Source organism: Bactrocera tryoni, chromosome 1 (assembly GCF_016617805.1).
Source record: "Bactrocera tryoni isolate S06 chromosome 1, CSIRO_BtryS06_freeze2, whole genome shotgun sequence".
NCBI lineage: Eukaryota > Metazoa > Arthropoda > Insecta > Diptera > Tephritidae > Bactrocera > Bactrocera tryoni.
This window is the reverse complement of record NC_052499.1, coordinates 64,046,101-64,065,506: the sequence shown is the minus strand read 5'-3', so window position 1 is coordinate 64,065,506 and position 19,406 is coordinate 64,046,101. Positions and strand designations below refer to the sequence as shown.

At 35.4% G+C, this 19,406-nt stretch overlaps 2 protein-coding genes across 3 annotated transcripts in view; both read right to left on the bottom strand.

Moving 5' to 3' along the window:
* The window catches only part of LOC120774568 (hornerin), a 269,714-nt gene extending 255,939 nt beyond the window's left edge, over positions 1-13,775 (bottom strand). For both annotated transcript variants that reach the window (XM_040104305.1, XM_040104311.1), the window contains exons 1-2: positions 13,222-13,775; positions 9,745-10,159 (exon numbers count right to left, since the gene is read on the bottom strand). The gene's annotated coding sequence lies outside the window, so the exon portion shown is untranslated. The remainder of the gene's footprint in view (positions 1-9,744; positions 10,160-13,221) is intronic.
* A 3,807-nt stretch (positions 13,776-17,582) lies between these two features.
* LOC120781036 (odorant receptor 7a-like) lies at positions 17,583-19,201 on the bottom strand. The gene is made up of 3 exons (XM_040113213.1): positions 18,385-19,201; positions 17,969-18,314; positions 17,583-17,891 (listed from the first exon to the last, which is right to left on the bottom strand). Exons 1-3 carry the CDS (start codon positions 19,149-19,151, stop codon positions 17,820-17,822), a joined length of 1,185 nt encoding a protein of 394 aa, XP_039969147.1. The 5' UTR covers positions 19,152-19,201; the 3' UTR covers positions 17,583-17,819.
* Positions 19,202-19,406: the final 205 nt, after the last annotated feature.

Below are 19,406 nucleotides of genomic sequence, written 5' to 3'. Positions count from 1 at the left end.
AGCGCAACAGCGAAAATAATGCTCTACAACAAAGTTAAGGTGGCGGCGATGAAGCAACACTGAGCTACCCAAGTAAATTGGTGATGCTGCGCAAAGGTGAATGCTTGTGTAGCTGTGTATGTTTGTAAATATGAATATCGTTGCCCTATAATGAAATTAACACATCCCGTACAGTGTAGATTTGCTTATTTTTTAAGGTCAGGTAGGTTGAAACTTAACGCTTAGAACTCCTCAAAAAGACTAAAACGTGTTCTTAGACATATCAAGAATTAGTATATGTTAACGCACCAATTAGAACTTCAACTACTTGAACTTTTTTCTATCACAAAGAACATATCCACAGTTGCTTCAGTGAGATATCATCCACAGTACCTAACCTACCTACTCTGTTACACATTTAAGTTTTGAAAAGTCTCTTGTGACCCATTCATGTACACTTGTATTGTTCAAAATATTCTAACAGGTCTTATATTCGGAATCGAACTTTCTTCTAATATTCAAAACGAGCTCAAAATATATAATCGAAATATATATTATATCAGCATTACCTTTCATTTACTACAAACTCTGATTGACTTTATGTAACATGGTTTATCTTTCGAAAGAAAGGTTCGCCGACAGAAATGCTTTCGTTATGTAACCTTTTCTTATTTGCCGTTTTGCAGTTTTTTAGTGCCGTGCACCAAATTTTGACTTTCAGAAAGTGCAAATCTTTTCGAAGAATAATGTTCAATCCTTCCAACGAAACAGTAGAATATCTCGAAAGTATTCAAGAACTCTTTCGAACATATCTTAAAAATTTTGGAAAAAAACCTATTCATACAAATATGCATATCTGCGGTATCGTGTAAATATGATTCCGGAATGGTTTTTATAGCACTTCCTCACATACATACTACATACTTCCACGAATACTAGTCCGAGTATGCCGACAAAACTAAAATGCTTTTAAATTACAACTGAGACATTAACACTTCTGATAAACCATAATGTACAAGTTGTATGTTGAATGCCATTTAATGTGGCATTTATATAAAAGTGGCAAATTGGCAAAGTGACAAAAAAGTACCCGGAAATTGTCTGAACTGTCCTTAATTACGGTGCCAAATATGAGCGCGATCTGCCGAACAGTTTGTATACAGCAGGTGCCTAAGTCGGTACACCTCAGTAGTGCGTTGCGATTTTTACAAAGAATACAAAATTTTTATCAAATTTTGTATTTCTAACCAAATTTTAACTATAAAGCCTTCAAAGACGGTCGATATATCGTTGAAGACATACCCGTCCCAATGAGCTGAGCTTTCTTAAAAAAGAGTGCAGTAGCAGGTCTTTTGGACATGCTCGACCGTACCAACTTTCCATCCGTGGGATTTTTTCTTGTTCAATTTTTATTTATTTAATGTCCAGATGTTGGTGCTGTGTGTTTAGCACTTTGGCTTGGTGAATAATAATGATGACATTATAATAAGAGACAAAATAGTCATCTACTGCTAAACAATTCTTTGTTGTTGGTAAAGCTATACTTATATTTTGACACCTCATTCATTGACCTTCTTTAAGGTAGCAACTTACTTTAATACATTACATAACATGAAATAGTATACCGTATACGGAAAGCGTTGACCCATGAAATTTATAATCGGCGTGAGAAATTGCATCTGTATAAGTTTATGTATAAATTCGCCATTTTTTAAATTACACACAACCGATAAAAAAATTTTATAAAACATAGGTTTTTTTGTTATTTAGTGACTTATTCGGAATTCTAGAAAAACTTCAAATGATATGTCGATGATTGCCATAAAATAATCATCAATTATTACTGAGTCGTAATACGTACATTGCAAGGAAATTCAAGGTCTTCGCGAAAAACAACGAACCAAATGAAAACACTCGAACAGTATTCGACATCAAAAGAATTAAATTCTATAGAAGTTATTGACGTCACACGATGTCTTACTTCAATCAAAAAGGGAAAAACTATTTTCGTCACCGAAACTATTGGAGCAGTTCAAAACCAAACTACAAACTAGTATTCAGGAAATTGGAAATATGTCCAGTACAAATTTACGAAACATATGAATACGAGTTATATGGGAAGCTTCTGCCGGGAAAATGATACGTTTCTAGAATGGAAAAAAAGCATTTGAACTGTATGGATGACACAAACGCTTTTTAAACTTTTTTTCACCTTTCGTTGATACCACAGCCAACTAAACTACACTACAAACAGAATACCCTCTAACAAATATATCTTTTAACTATATCAAATCTTTTTTAAAAGTGATCGGATTGCCTCAAAAGACTTTAATTCTTCTTCACAACGCACCTTCGCATGCAAATTAGGATGAATTATAGTCAGATGATGGCTCAATTAATATATCAAAAGGTAATAAAAATAACAAAGTTAGATTAACGAAGTTCTCTGTTGGCAGCCACTTTCTCCAATGAAATTTGATTTAATACTGAATCTGTCCCAGGAAACGTTGTGATGGACACCACTGACGATCAAGTTCTGACTCCAGTTTTTTGGAAAATACTCGGGTATCTTTAAAAGTTGAGAGCAACACTAGTCATTATCATTCTGATGTTAGAGTGACTCAGTGGTAATTTGAAGTAGCAAATAAAGCATTTGATTTTAGAAAAGTGTTTTCACTCACTCACTTAGAAACATCCCATAGACATGGATAGTTTGGTATGCGGTTCCGCAATGCCTGCCTTAATGCTTTCCAATGTTTTCGAACCGTCAGTATATCACTGGATAATGCTGCCCCTCAGTAGTAGGTCGAGCGTGGAATAACTCCACTCCGCCTTACTGCCGAGAGAAACTTCTTCTTTGTGAAGTTTATTCTTTTCGTCACACCTTCTCTTGGAAGAAGGGCCAATGGTTTGCCTTGCGTTAAGGCCTTCATTGGTTGAGGCGACATTATCTCTCCTTTGCCAAACCCCTCTGCTGCCATGATCAACATAGTATGCTTCGCTGCCTCACTAGATGCAGCGGTGTGAGAATGACAGAATGACTTCAAGTAGTTCAAGCGGTAGGGAAAGTACAGATTGCCCCTGAAGCGCAGACGCGTTTATGTCTTTGCATGAAAGGGTTCTTCGCTTCGTGAAAGAGACGACGGTGTATAAGACAAAACTGAACGTTTTTTATACAAAATGCCGCAAGAAACGTGAAGAAAGCGTGTTTGGCTTTAAAGAAAAAATGCAAAGAAATCATTGAAGCAAAAAAATGCTTGGAATTATTGTGAAGAATTCATCAGATCAATAAAATTCAAAGTAAAATCTTCTGACACCCAAATCAGAGCAAGGAGTTCATTAACTCCCTAACTCCTAGCCCGATTTATGATTTTTTTCGAGTGGAATTTGACGAAGAAATGTGAAAAGGGAGGAACACAAGGACCACCGACTACAAATCGTACTGCAAATTTCAGTTATTTCTACTCTACACTAATAGTATATATATAATTCATTCTAAAAAATCACTAATATTCTGAGAGGGCCACAGATGAGCATAACAATCTTTAGTGGAGACTAAAAGAAGCCATTAGATATTATTTTCACTTCCTCTAAAAGCTCTTGGTGCGGTTGGTCGTTGCTATTACCGGTGCTGGCGGATATACGAAATTGCTATTACGGTAAAAGAAGATCAAACGTCTGCAAGCAAAAAAAAGGATAGAAAAATAAACAACAACAACACACTTAGAAAGCGCTTCCCTTCTAGACTTCACATATTTGCTATTTGCTTTGTATAGTTTTTGCTAAAACATTTTGCCATTTTTTATTTGTTTCCCACATGTAGGTACATTTGTACATATGTGTGTGTGTCTGTGGCTTTAATATTGACAATATGACTGGTTGTTGCAACGCTGTGTCGCTGAGTTGCTGACGGCACATTGATGATGTTGGCGACAATTTCGCTTGATGTCACCATATTGTTGTTGTTGCTATTGCTTTTACGTTGCATAAAAGAGCAATTTGAAGTGCAACATCACAGCAACGGCAATGACAACAAGAACAAATAGCCAGCGTGCAACACGGAGTCGTCTAGAGTTGATGCTGTTATGTAAGTGGATTGGCGGAAACAACATGCAACAACAACGGAAAGAAGAAAGCAGAAAGCGGAGAGCTGCGCGAATAGAACCGTTGCTGTCACTGACTAGATTACACACATGCTTGTTGTTGCATTTGTTGTAGCCGCTATGGTTATGATTTAATTTTTGCAAAGTTGATTTTATCGTTATCGGTGCGTGTGTGTGTGTACAATTTTGTGTGTGCATGGCGTGTGTCATCTCAATACACAAAATTGTTGCAAGTTGTTTTTGTTGTTTGTTACTGCTTTGTGAGCACGTTTTGGCGCTATCATTGTTGCCGGATGTGGCGGCGCGGCTGTGGCGATGGTTGTTGCTGTTTTTCTTATTGTTGTTGTTGTTGTTGCCAGTTGTGCAGCACACTCGCGCTGCCTGCCCAGGTGAATCTTATGCAAACAATTGCATTCTTCCACACATACATACATACCATATTAGCTGTTGCATGCCCCACCAACCCCTTACCATTACCAATTACATCAGCATTGCGTTGCGTCTCGCTGCGGCGCACGTTGAATGCAGCTAAACAGGAAATGTGGCAACTATTAGTGGCATTTATTTATTCATTAAGTTCAGTTAGACACTAGGAGGAGCACTAATTGCTGCACTTAAGTGTGCAAACACATAGAAATATGCGAGCGTGCAACGCACACGCCAGCATACGCACACACTCACGTGCTCATGGAGGCACTCGCAAATCAACTCTGCTATGCCTTGGAGTCGAGACTCAACGCCATAAATGTATGTGCCGCACGTTCGCGTGGTAATTATGCTTTGTTGCCCCGCAGCTTACGATCTTGCTGCAGTCGGCCGGTTCTGATTGGCAGCCCGCTAAGGGGGAGTGTCAGCGAATTAACTCGCTTAAATTAGCTAACTTTTTTGTGATTTAGAACATCCTTTATGGATTCATGAATTTTATTGAGCTGCTGCGGATGGTTCATTACTTTCCAGTTTCCTGCGGCAATTTTCACTTTTCCGTTGGGCCGGAGTAACATTTGATCTGAGTGAAAATATTGAAAAACTTACATAGCTTCCGTAGATTAGAAGCAAAGAACTAATCTCAAGAATCCTGAATCATTTTATAGTTACCACTGACTACTGTGGTCAAGTCAATTAATCGGAGCAATGAAGCCCCTAAACAGGTGTTTTCTATACCCCCTATACCTCAACTCAACGCCTCTGAAGAAGTATATAATATATGTATAATCAGATCCTTTCACTCTGTGGTTGCTCGTAAGTAACTTTTGTAGGTGCCGCCAAACCATTAAAGTAAGGCAAAATCACGGTCCGTTCCGATTCATAGACCCGACCGGCTCTTCGAATATTTGCTGTACTTTCTACACACATTCGGAGACCTCTGAAAAGTAATACCAAACCCGAAATGCCTTTTGGCTTGCTGTTGTAGATCGGATATGACGCCAACTGTTTAAACTAAAGTCGAGTCTACGGTATTAGATATTTGATTTTTTTACTAATTTCCAAAACATGTATTACATATCTTCTTTAACCTTCCAATTTAGACAATTATCAAGGGTATTAGGCGTTTTTTCAAACGTATTTAGAGGATAATTTATTGTGCAGTAAAAATTTCAAAACATATTTAACTGAGTTGTTGTTCTTGAAGCAGTTACCTAGTCCCCGCTTGGGTGGCAAGGTTCAAGTTAGTTGTCATCGTTGTCATCTAACGGTAGTCCTAGGAAATGTGCTAATTCGTTGTAGTCGTGTCATAAGGAGAGGGGTGTAGATAAATGGGGCTCGCTGGGCATGCAAAGATGTGGTTAGAGTCATGCGGGACTCATTGCATGTTGGACATATATTTGGTATATGGAGTTTAACCTGCAACAGTAGCCAGAACGAAGTTACGCAGAGATTACTCAAGATTCCCGGGCAACTCGAGCTCTTCGTCGGATATGGGTGATGTTTTGATTCCAAAAACGACTCATCTAAAGTTTGCTGCGTTCGTAGCCTAGTCGGCATATTGTTCGATGCCGTCCTCCAAAACAGGGAAAGACCTCTCAAAGACCTCTGGTAGGGCTTTTGTGAAAACACTCCAGCAGAAACTGCTGAAGAAGAGTGCATTGTGTTCCTTGATCGAAAGAACACAGGCCTCAAGTAAGACCTGGGAGCAGATATGGGGAATCGTTATGTAAATGTATGGTGTGTTGTGTTTTAACAAATCTGAAGCTTATTTACTGCGTTTCACCAAAAAACAACCAGGTGACCATATCGTTGCAGCATAGTTGATTACTGGCTGGTCTTCCCCTAAGATCTGCCGGCTAGTGACTTGAGGATTTTGCTACGGTTCTGTATTTTGGCAATAATCTCCGTCGTATGAGAAGTGAAGGAGCACAGGCTATTAAGTGTAACGCCTATTATTATGAGCTTGTTGACAGTCAGTGATATTAAGTCTTCACATCTTCTTTAAGTTGGTGAATATCGTCGCAGTGAAATTAGTGGGGAAGGGTGTCAAGCTCCTTGCAAAGAAGATGCGAGAAAATATCGGAAAAGCAGCTATTTATTGAACCTAGTCCCATAGGTAGCACTTGTTAAAAAAGAGCCTTGTTGAGTTAAATTGTTTACCACCGATTCATGTTTATATTGACAACAACAGATCTAATAACTATTCGTCAGTCGAACGATAAAGAATAAGGAAAATTCATAGTTATTCACAATCATTGTTATTTTAATTTCAACAGAGGTTCTGTGGAAATGGTGGGAATTCTTGGCGTCATATCTCTGGCTTGAAGTCGGAAGTTTAGGCAATCCATAATTTTTAATTTATTAACCAAATGTGGGTATAATACAATATTTTTTATTAGTAATATACAAAACTTTGACTAATTCTTAGTTAGATTTTCCTCAAGGAAGTTCCATTTAAAAAGAAAAGTATCGTTATGGAAAATTCATGTGCTGACGGAACACTATATACTATGCTATTGATAGATGGTGGATTTTAATACCGGCTGAACAGAATTCTTTGTAGTTATTGAAAACCGTAAGGAGTTACTTATAATCTATTTTTAATATGAATAAGAGTTTCTTAAAAGCATTTATCAGTTCGAATGGGCTTTAAAAATAATAGGTTGTAGTTTTTTTCTAGTTTCATAGTTCAAATGTGAGCTAAAGCTTATTAGATAATATTATGTGAATAGCAAATTTGAATTTTTCTTGCAACCAAGCAATGCGGAACCGGTAAAATATATCTTATCACGAATTTAAATCTCATTCACCTTAATTTCTAGTTATACAGTTTGGACACTGCTGATATATTTATTTCGTCTGTATACCGTGGAATATTTTCAAAATTTACAGCAAATTTTAATTTTATAAAAGTTAACTCCCTTTTCATAAGTTTATAGCTGAAGGAAAAACGATAGAAACAAAATTAGAGTTTTGGTTATAAAATGGGTATATATTGGTTACCAAACACTCATATTGCAACAATATTTTAGTTGTGGTTATAAAATGGTTATATATTGGTTATTATAACTGACACCAATTTCCGATTTGTTTTTGATGATACGCTGTTTCATATTTTAGGTGTCGATATACATACATACAAATACAAATGTTCGAAAACAAATAAAGCTGAGTCTTATTTGCATAAAACAAGCTATGTAAATTAAAAGTGTTGCAGCAAAACTTATTTAGAATTTGTAATTTGGAGTTAAATTATTGTCTGTGCACTCAATAAATCTAAATTGTTTTTAAATACAATTATATGCACACAGCTATAGATATATGTATACCTGCATATAAGTATATTCCAGTGAACTTTATGGCAAAACAGAATACAGCTTATTTGCAAGCGAAAAAATTGCAAAGCGTAGATACACGAGTATCCAGTTTTTTCAGCTTTGAGATGAGATCATGCTGACATTATATGTATGAGTGTCAGCATACATGTATGTATATATGTATAGTAAATCAGTTCTTTTTTCTTCCCAAGTTTATATTCATTCGAATATTGTAAAATCTTGTAATAAAATGAGTAAATTGCCGCAATTTTTGCTTTTCACAATATTTCAGCTTACAACCAAACTCAGCAACATAGCGAAAGGAAAGCACACCAATTATTCAATACCATGGTATTAATTGCAAAAAAATTTATAAGACAGAAAAAATATTACGTTGATGCACTAAAATATAAATTTTTACAGGAGAAGAGACCTCAAGAATAGTGGATCAAAGAGAACTATTGGTTTATTATTTCTTTTAATAATTTCATTATGAAAGATAAGACGATCCGGTTGCCAAATTCATTATTTTTTCAAATAAAATCTTAGACAAAACTGTAAAGTATAGTATTATAAATCAGTTAGATGGTATTTCAAACAAATTATACTTTATATATATCTAGTATCTATCTATATATAGTATATCTATAGATATCTTTACTATTATATACAAATGTATATATGATATAAATCAGAAGTTTAGTATGTATTAATGTATTCATGGTTATCTGGAATATTCTCTAAACCCTAGAAAAACAACGGCTGGTGCTAATCAGTAAGGGAAAAGGAGATCCCAACTTGCCACCACCATACCGTCCACTATACATACTTGACACAGCGGGAAACCTCTATGAGAGGCTACTTAAACCCAGATTCGAAGCGGCTATCAACAAAGCTGGAGGAGTTTTCCGAGCCAACACGGCTTTAAACCCGGCAGGTTAACTAGATGAGCTATATAAAACTCGTCATTGAAAATATAGAAGCCGCACAGCGTAGATGGCATAAATACAAAAGAATAGTGTTACTGGCGACTTTAGATGTCCAAAACGCCTTCAACAGCGCTAGATGGGTGGATATAGTCGACGCTCTCGAAAAAAGCCTTAGAATCCCAGACTACCTCAGAGCGGTGGTGCGGAGCTACCTTAGTAACAGAAAACTGCTCTACCAAACTAGAGCGGGTTCACGACAGATAGCGGTCACGTCAGGAGCAGCACAAGGATCCATTCTAGGCCTAGAAACTTAATTGGCTACGCCCACGACTGGGTACAATACCAGCACGCCGAAGCGAAAATCATATTTTAGTCAGTTAGACTCCCTTAAAATCGTAGAAACGTTTTATAAAACCAGCGTTAAATAGCACGATGTACCCAAAGGCTAAATTTAACGATTTCGAACACTTTCTGTGTTTTTATATCTTGAGCAAGGCATATTAAGTTTTCTAGGTAGTTTGTAGCACCCAGAAGGAAACGTTGGAGACCCTATGCATATATGTATAAATATATGTACACATCAAATCAATAACAATACGGGCTGAGTCGATTTAGCCATTTCTGTCCGTCTGTTCTTGTTAATAAACGCGGGTTAGTCCCTCAGTTCTATCCATGAGATATCGATCTAAAATTTTACAAATGCCTTATTTCCTCCAAGAAGCTTCTCGTTTGTCGAAACAGAAAATAACGGGTCACTATAGCATATGGATGTCATACAAACTAAGCGCTCAAAATCAGGTTTTTCTAAGGAATCTTTTGTATTTGTAATACATAGTTGCAATATTCTACTAAAATTTTGGCTAATAGCGCTCAAAAAAATTCAGCAAAACTTAAATTTGCTTATGTTATATATTTGACAATAACGCAATAACAATAAATTTTCCTGCAAAAAAAAGGCAAAATAGCGAAAAGTACATAAATCTGACTTACCATTTTTTCACGCTGATTTATGGCAACATTAATCTTTTAGTTGTTTGTTTGTAATAAATTTTGATCGCAGCACTTTACAGCTAATATTTAAAAGCATATGTTTTTTGAAACTGTAAACCGTAGCTTTTTGCGAAATAATTCCGTATTTTTTTTACTATTTTACTAATTTTTCAGCACTATTTTAGGTTTGAAAATATTCATAAATTTATTAATATGGCGACACAATTATGATGTTTTTCGTGTTTAAATGCACTTTTCGTGTTTTATTTATTCGTATGTATTTAATGTATTATATTCTATGTTGGATTTTTTGCTTCGCTAGCTAATAGCCGACTTTTTTGACTTCACACGATTTTTCATTCGCTAATATTTTTCAACTTAATTAGTTTTGTGTTCGCGGAGTTATTTAATGCATCTGCAAACAAGAGAATATTTATTATCGGTTAATTTAATTTTTTTTTATTTTAAAGCTAATTTTTATTAGAATATTCTATAACTTTTTAATTAATGCATGCTTGATGAAGTTTTTGGCGGTGTTGTAGTGGAAGGAATTGCATTTGGCATGTTTTTTGTTTGTTTTCATTTTTTCGTCTATGACACGTAATTTAATAAAAAATTGATTTATGAGTCTGATGTTAAATTTAAAGCATTGTTATTGTTCTTTTTTGGCTTAGAGCCAATTAATGAACTAAGAAATTCTTAATTTTTTACGTTAATTTGTTTATATAAAAATCATAAATATTGATAAGATAATTTAAATAAAATAGTTTTGAGATGTTTTAAAATAAATTAACTAAAGGGTTTTTAATAAGGACGCTACAAAAGTATACCGATAGGGACAGCAAATCGCGCCATTTTTTCGCGCTTTTTTGACATTTCTCTTCAATAAGATTTGCCATTTCATCATGGAAAGATATGCGATCCAACAACGAGTCGAAATTACTAAAATTTGCTACCGAAATTGAAGTCAGTTGCCTAACTTTAAGAGCGCCACGTCCAATTTATGGTCGTCATAATCGTACTGTCAGATAAAGAATTGAGCGTCTAGTGGGAAAATTTGAATCCACAGGCATAGTGCAAAATGTTCCCGCGAGACAAAGAAGTGACGAGAATATTTTTTTTTTTACGCCCTCAAAAAGTAGTTATATACTTCCACGAATATAAAGTCTGCTGACTTAAAAAAAAATTATATTTTATTAATATAAAAGCCGAAGGCCTCAGTTGCCAGAGCTTTAACTTAGTGGTTTAATTATTTTTAATTAGCTGTCTGGTAAATAAATAAAAATAAGATAAATAAAATTATGTTTTGACTTCAGATTTTTTGATCGAATAATAGTGTTAGAAGATTGAAATAAAAAACTAATCATCTTGGTTTTTTGTATTTTGCACAAAAATATTAAAGTTATGTCAATAAAGTCTTTATGCAAAAGTTATAAATCTTTTCACAGCCACATTAGATACAATTTTTTCTTCGTTCAGGGTCGCAGTTTTGCTGGAAATTGAGATAAGCGATTTTTACCATTAAAAATTCAACATCGCTTCCTCTTCCTTTTTTCATAAAAAAAATCTAAATGTTTGAATTGAAAAAATATACTTTTGTGGGTATAAAATTACGTGAAAGTATATTTTATTTTTTTATTTTTAACATTTTTTTTAATATTAAAAAGAATATTGCATTAAAAACAAAATTCATTAAAGAAAAGTTCATTAAAAAATTTTTTTTTTTTCATTAAAACAATATATTAAAACAAAATTTCATTAAATTTGTAACGAAAATAATTTTTTTTCATTAATTTTTCTTTTTTCAATTTTCATAAGAGAAAAAAAAAATATTAAAAATATATATATTACATTTATTTAAATGAATTGTTTAGCTCATAAAATGCATAATGTCATCTTAATAAAAAAATCATACATTAATTTTTATATTTTATTAGTTTTTATTTATATTATCTTTTTAAAGAAAATTACTATTTGTATAATTAAATGTTATTTAAAACAAAAATATATTTTAGTTTGCTGAAAATATTGGTAACTAAACAAAAAGAGATAAAACAATCGTGTCAATAACTTGCTAGCATCAAAATAACAAAATATAATTGAATCGCTATTTTTATTGAAATATCGTTTATATAAAAAAATTTTTACTTTAGAAAAAAATTATAAATTTTTGTTTTAATAGTTAATAATCAAAAATGGAAGAAAAATTTTAGCAACAAAATAAATTACAAAAAAATATTATTATATTGAATAACAAAAAAATATTGTTTTTTAATACTAACAAAAATTTATCTTTTTCTAGTTTTACGTTAGTTCACAAAAAAATATTATTCAGTTACCACTAATAAATGAAAATTTTCGCATAAAGAGGTAACAAGCATGAAAAATAAAATTTATGAAAAAAGTATTTAGTATTTATAAGTGTTATATTATTGTTATTGAAATATTATTTATAAAAAAAAATATGTTTTTATTAATATTGTTGTTGTTTTAAAAATATTAATATTATTTTTACAAAAAAAATATTTTTAATACTAAAAATTTAAATTTTCTGAATATTATTTTTAGTTTGCAACTACTGTTAGCTACTAACCACTACTAGATTAAAAATTTCGAAATAAAAAAATATTGAACCAAAACAACTATTTTTGTATTTTCTAATTAATATTTGCACTTATTTTGCATTTATTTTTTTAGTAATAATTAACTATAAAATTTATAATTAAGTTAAAATAAAGAGAAAATTGTATAAAAAAGAAGTAAATGTATTATTGTCTTTGTTATTATTTCCTCAGCTAAACTATATTCCTGAACTAATTTATTTTTAAACCGCAAAATTACAGTAAATATTCAATATAGCAAAATATCATTTTAAAATTGTTATGTTTTAGATTTCAAACCTCTGATAAATTTAAAATTTTTTTGGAAAACCGGTTAACAGCACATTAAATCTATAAATAGCATAAATTAAGCAGCGAAAGAAATCAACAGTCACGTAATTCACTCAATAAAAACGTAAACAAATTTTAAAAGCAACAACAAAGCCCATTAAAAGGTATGAAACAAAACAACACAGCTATTTGACGCGCACATCTTCAGGTTGCAAAGGTGCACAGCTGTGTTTTTGTAATTGAAAGCAGCGAGGCATTTCAAATCTATATTTCCAGCACATTTTAATGGCAATTCTAAGGCAAGCACACATAAAAGACTGTGAGTCAAGTGGCAACACAGCACAAAAAGGTATGTATAACCACGGAAGCAACAATAACAACACTAGCACTTATTGAGAATCATTAATGTAAACAATGAGAAAGAGGCATAAAACTATTTTTAATTTTCAACTTCAACACGTTCTTCAAATTACATCATTTGCATACATGTGTGTGTGTGTAGGTATGCATATGCTTTTGTAAGCATTTCCACATAAATTTTTCGTCTTTTCATCATAAATTCACTCGTTTATGCTTATTAAATTACCGTAAAATGCTGAACTTTTGCACAACAACAACACAAACACTGCTCAAAATCCGGCGAATTAAGTATGTATGTTTTATTGCACTCAATTTTGCTGGGCTGTTTTAATAAAACAATCATAAATACAACGCACCGCACCGCACCGCATCGCCCACTCAGCGCTCATTCACTCCGCAATGTAAACGCGACGTAATGAAGCGTATTGCTCGGGCAATGTCAGCAACATACGATTGCAACTGTATCTGACAGACGTCAATCAATCACTGTGCGGGCACGCAACTTAGCGCCCGGCTCACCGACGCATCCAACGCACTTGTAGCGACCGCGACAGACAACTGCGACCAAACGCCGGTAAGCGAACTGCTGCTGCACCGGCGAATTTGCACTAAAAATATCGCACTGCACTTTGGCGAAGCGAACCAAACACAAACGCAAACGTCAGTGGTCGTATGCCAACGAACGCCGACCACAAGCGTACACACACACACCCAGAGACGACGGTGTGTGTGGAGTCTATTCACCGTTTCGGTGCTTTGCAATCGGCAGAGCGGCGCAGAGCAGAATACGACTATTTCACCGCTAACGAACCGTCGCGCACGAGACACAAACTGCAACTGAAATTGTGGAGCCAATTCAAGTTGTGTTGAACTGAAGCTCCCGCAGCCAGGCAGCGTCGCCAGCAGTGGAGCTGTGGTGTGAAGTGGCGCTCAAGTGGCGAGTCAATATTTCTCTCCACGCGTTACTGGCATTAGTTGGCGCGCTTTTGGAGAGTTTGGTGGCTTTGCTGCTGTTGTAGTTGGCAAATTAACGGTTTTGTTTAGAAACATCTGGTGGATGAGATGTAATATGTAAAAGTAATCAAGATTATTAATGAATTGTATTTATTTGTAGCGATAAAAGTAGTGTATTTGTATTGAAATTTTTCTAAGAATGCCAACAAATCCAAAAGTAGTTGACACAAGAGAAACTGATCTTTATTTATACCTGATCAAGGGCTTTCTTCTCAGCAGCATTCCACAAAACACGTTCCGTTCTAAAATCGGATATTGTGAAATTTACGTTCCATCGCCTATAAAACTACTAACTAGGGCAGGATATGTTATTAGTATTCGAAGTAGATAGGATTCTAATTATTTATGAGAAGCTCACCTATCTGCCGCTCTCTTGAAGTATTGGATAAGCGGCCATTTTAAAGGCTGGAAGAACGTGCTGTTAGAAGCTTCAAATGTACGAGACAATAGAACGTTTGACAATAAAGGAAAATAAAAGATGATTCTTCACTTTATTACTTGAGTAATCAACGAAAAAGTCTGGTCTAAAGTCCACTTTGTTTAGCTTACTCCCATGTTGTTCACATTAAAAGTATTCGACTTCAATGAAATCTTAAAGTTCAAAGGACTGCATTTCATTTTAGTATTAAAATTAAATCCCCGCGAATATTGCAAAAAAAATTGTTTTAATTTATCTAATAAAAAAAATGTGTAATGATGGAGCTAGTTTAAGTCCTATTTCGATTTTTTTTTTTCACCAGGAAGAATAAACGAATTTTAATTTTAGTTGAGCGATGATGCCTCATGAGTCAAACGTTATTTATATCTGCAATAGAAGTTTTTCTTTTTGATTATTTTCATATCTTCAAGCCAAAAGTAATAATACTACTTCATTTGTCGCTGTTTTGGATGACATTCAAAGACTTGGAGAGATTTCATTGTCAATCAACCCCACAAACTGTTTCTAAACATTTAGACTGTGTTGCTACGTATGTTGCTAGCTTCATGTTGCAAATGTCATATACGAGTATGTACATACATATATATCCCTTGTATTGTGATCGGATGTAATATTTTGTAATGGTGACAGTAATCAGAATTTGCTATATTCCATTGTTTTTTTTTTTATTTTTGTGACAATTTTGTGATGTGATATCACATCACATAAAGCATGAAGAGCGATGTGATTTATTAGATGTGATGCGATACAAAATCATCTTATAAGTGCATTTTTATACCCTGAGCAGGGTATATTAGGTAGGTAGGTAGGAGTGCAGCCCTATCGGGCTCAATTAGCACTTGATGTCCCATTTTGATACACTATTCGTAGAACCTTTTGCATCTGCTATTACGTTTCACTTTCTCTCTCAAAGGTGGAAATCTCTTTTGGTGGAAATCCATTCAAGGTTTGGTGCTTGGTGGATTCCGAGTGTTTTGTGTCGGATCTGTGCTAGAGCTGGGCATTCGCAGAGAAAGTGGAAGATTGTTTCCTTGTTCCCTGCTACTCCGCAGCCACGACAGTTGGCGTTGTAGGGCATACCCATTTTGGACGCATGTTCCCCAAATGGCCAGTGCCCTGTTGTAATAGCTGTTATTCTGTAAATGCTTTTTCTTGACCTATTTAATAAGTCATTGGATCTTTTATTATCATATGTTGGCCATAATTGTTTAGTTATGGCGCGTTTTTTAATCTTTTTCCACCTGTTGTTTGCAATTTGTTGGAATTGTCTATTGATCTCTCCTTTTATTTATCCTAGCGGGTTTGGTATTAGCTCCGCCTCGGATTCATTGAGGGAAGCTCCTGCCCTTGCCAACTCGTCTGCTATTTCGTTACCGAAAATATTCCTGTGGCCGGGAATCCAGATCAAGTTTAGTTGGAGCTTGTCTTTTATTGAGCTTAGTGCTCTGTTGCATTGTGAACTATACTGGAATTTGTCATGGGTGAAGACAATGCCAGGAGGGCCGCTTGGCTATCCGTATATACAGTTGCTTTATGTATATTCCCTTGGTTTTCTTATAGAACTTTGCAGGCTTTTTTTATGCCTTGTACTTCTGCTTGGAAGATGCTAGCCGAGTTCGGTAGACGTATAGAGAGAGATATGCCTAGATCACTCCTACTCCGCAGTCCATTTTGGACCCGTCGGTATAGACTGAGATGGTATCTTCCTCTACTATTGAACCTCTTCTCCATTCTCGTCTAGGTGGTATCCTCACCTGGAAGTGTCTATTGAAATCCAGCTTTGGGAGAATGTAGTCTGATTTATTAATGGTGAGCTTGTTTAGAATTACACTATGTCCGTAGTTCTGCTAATTCCAACCTCCCAATTCGTTTATTCTTATCGCCGCAATAGCAGCTGTTTTGTGAATAAAAATGTCCATTGGTAGTGGATGTAGAATCACATTGAGCGCATCAGTCGGACCTGATTGCACCCGTAACACCCGCACATGCTGCTCTTTGTATTCCATTTAATTTTCTAATGTTGTATTGTTTGTTTAGCGCTGGCCACCACACCAGAGCTCCATATGTAAGTATAGGTCTTATGACAGCCGTATACATCCACATGATTATACTTGGTTTAAGGCCCCAATTCTTGTTGACGATTTTCTTACAAGTATAGTAGGCTATGTATGCTTTGTTTATTCTTTTTTCTATATATAGGGTATATTAAGTTTGCCACGAAGTTTGTAACACCAAGAAGAAGGTGTCAGAGACTCTATAAAGTAGATATATGTATGTATGTATAAATGACCAGTATGTTGAGCTGAGTCAATTTAGCCATATCCGTCTGTCTGTATATATACGAACTAGACCCTCAGTTTTTAAGATACCGTTTTGAAATTTTGCAAACGTCATTTTCTCTTCAAAAAGCTGCTCATTTGTCGGAACTGCCGTTATCGGAAACTATAACATATAGCTGCCGAACATGAACCCATAGTTACTAAAATAAATGCACCTGTGAAGGGTGTATTAGCTTCGGTACAGCCGAAGTTAGCGTTTCTTCTTACTTGACGATAAAACGTATTGAAGCCACATCACGTCACCATATCGTACACTGTTTTAATATTTTCATCAGTTGAAGAGGCCAAAGATCGTCCGGAACGAGGCAAACCTTCAACGATCTCTCGAACGTCTTTGAAGGCTTTGTACCACTTGTATCCTTGTGTGTTTTGAATAACCGTTAGGTTTTTCAACAACGATTGCATACACGAAATTTGGTTAGAAATACAAAATTTCAGAAAAATTTTTTGTTCGATATTTAAGTGAACTGGTTAAAGCAACTGCTATAAACAAATTAGTTGACAGATCATGCTCATATTTGGTATAGTATATAGTATCATTTACCAGGGGAATTTAAATTACAATTTTCAGGTGCTTTTGTGTCTTAATGTATGTACATATAACCCTATATCTACTCCGATTATTTTTGGGTGATACAAACAACCATTAGATGAGCAAAACTATAATAACCTGCAACAACATGTTGTGAGAATAAAGAAAAAATGAGCTCAACAGCCTCATCAACTCAGTAACTACTGCCTGTACAGGTCATATTGACCCTTCTCTCGTAAAAACAGAAAAGAAACTAATTGAAATATTGTACAAAAACGGTATTCAACTTTAATTTGTATAATATTTCCACATCGGAATGAATTAGATTTGCAGCTTAATTTTAACCCTTTGATTATGCACAACGGTCGTAAGTTTCTAGATCACATTATCTACTTCACAGTTTAGATTAACGAACTTATTAGTGATTTAATTTCTAATTAGATGTAATTTTATGACCATTTTCAATACTAAGTTTCCACTAGGTTTCCTCGATCCAATTCTTAATTTACCGCTTCAGTGCCTACTGTGGTCTCCTCTATTAAAGTGTAAAGCGAGAAGGCGAATTTTCCAATCTACGAGTACAAAGAAAAAGCATACAATTAATTAACAAAAAATTCAATTGGAATGCCAGAAATTCCATGAAACCCACCGCGACGCTTGTCTCCAGCTTAACATCAAAAAGCTTCAAGCACGAAAAGCGTATGGGATTTTGAGTGCGTTGCAGAAAAAACAAAATTGCCCGACGAAAGCGACGATCCTGATCCACCCAGTTGCAGTGAAAAATGGCGTCGGGCAAGCGCTCACAATCGGCTATGAGTTGAGAGGCGGACGAGCAGCAGGGCAAAATTTGCAACAGTTGGCAGGAAAAAAAGGCGAGAGAGATAATATTTTCCGGATATTCCACATTACCCAACCAATTTAACAGGGTGGTGGCCGTGGTAGCGAATTGTGTGAAAAGAGTGACAGAAATGACGGGTGCGACAATCTTTGCAATGCTGAAAAACAAACGGGTTCGCAAAAAATATAATTTGTGTTGTAAATATTATTGAAAGGAATTTTGGTTACCTCACAATTTGAACGTGCGCGCGAATGCATCCCAGCAGCTCCTCATAATGCTCGTCCGCAGTCAGCGCACCCGCGCGCCCCAAGCGATTCACACGTGTGATCAATAATTGTATATGTGTGCGTATGATATTAATGAATATCGGCGGATAGGTGTCACTGCCGAGCTGATGGCACAACAAAAAGAACATGACAAACGCATCCCACAACACAATCGTCCAGTACTCCCAAGCGGCGCGTTGTCCATCCAAGAAAGGCACCCAGGCAGCCAGCGGAGCGCGATTCTGTACCACACCGAGTGCTATGGTCGACACTTCGAAACTGTAGTAGGGCAAACAGAATATCAACACAATTTTCCTGCAACGTCGTACGCATTCGCGTATTTTCGCCAAATCTTCGCGCCGCGTATAATTCACATCCAGTTCATCGAGAATCTCAAACGCATGTCGCAGACGCTTCATGTACCAAGTGATGACGATTATCTTTATAGGGATGCCCGACACTTGCACGGCATTTTGTACGGCGGCCAGTAATTGGCTGTTGGTTAGCACGTGTCTCAATTTTATGTAGCCAATGTGAAATGAAAGCGGACAGAAAAGGCAGCAAATGAAGTTCACCGTAAACGAATAGAAGTAATAGAGATTATAATAACGCTGTGAACGGTTTTCCAACGGATTTGTGCCCACGAAAGTGAAAATATTGAAAAGATATGTGAGCGCGTCACGCGACTTGTAAACGGCAGCACTACGAAAGCGTAATATCTTCGACATAATGACAACGAAATAGCAAATAAGGCTGTAGTTGCAGCGAAACGGCAGAGCTTCTGACCTCGAACTAAACTAAGTTCACGCTATAACGTCGCCTTTATATGGTGCGATATACGCAGAAGTTAAACAAAGTTTTTTAATTAAAAATCTGTGACATTGAAACTTAGTGGGCATGGGTATATGCCAATAATTTAACCCATTCGGCGCTAACGATGTTTTAATGTAACAGCTTAGGCTAATTTATTGGGTCTATAATTG

What these genes read in the sequence shown, in the direction of transcription:
- LOC120781036 (XM_040113213.1), bottom strand. Translation starts at nt 19,151, where the DNA reads ATGTCGAAGATATTACGCTTTCGTAGTGCTGCCGTTTACAAGTCGCGT. An exon ending in GCGCACGTTCAAATTGTGAG is followed by an intron (nt 18,315 to 18,384) that starts GTAACCAAAATT and finishes TTTGTTTTTCAG; the next exon opens with CATTGCAAAGATTGTCGCAC. An exon ending in AGCTGGAGACAAGCGTCGCG is followed by an intron (nt 17,892 to 17,968) that starts GTGGGTTTCATG and finishes TTGTACTCGTAG; the next exon opens with ATTGGAAAATTCGCCTTCTC.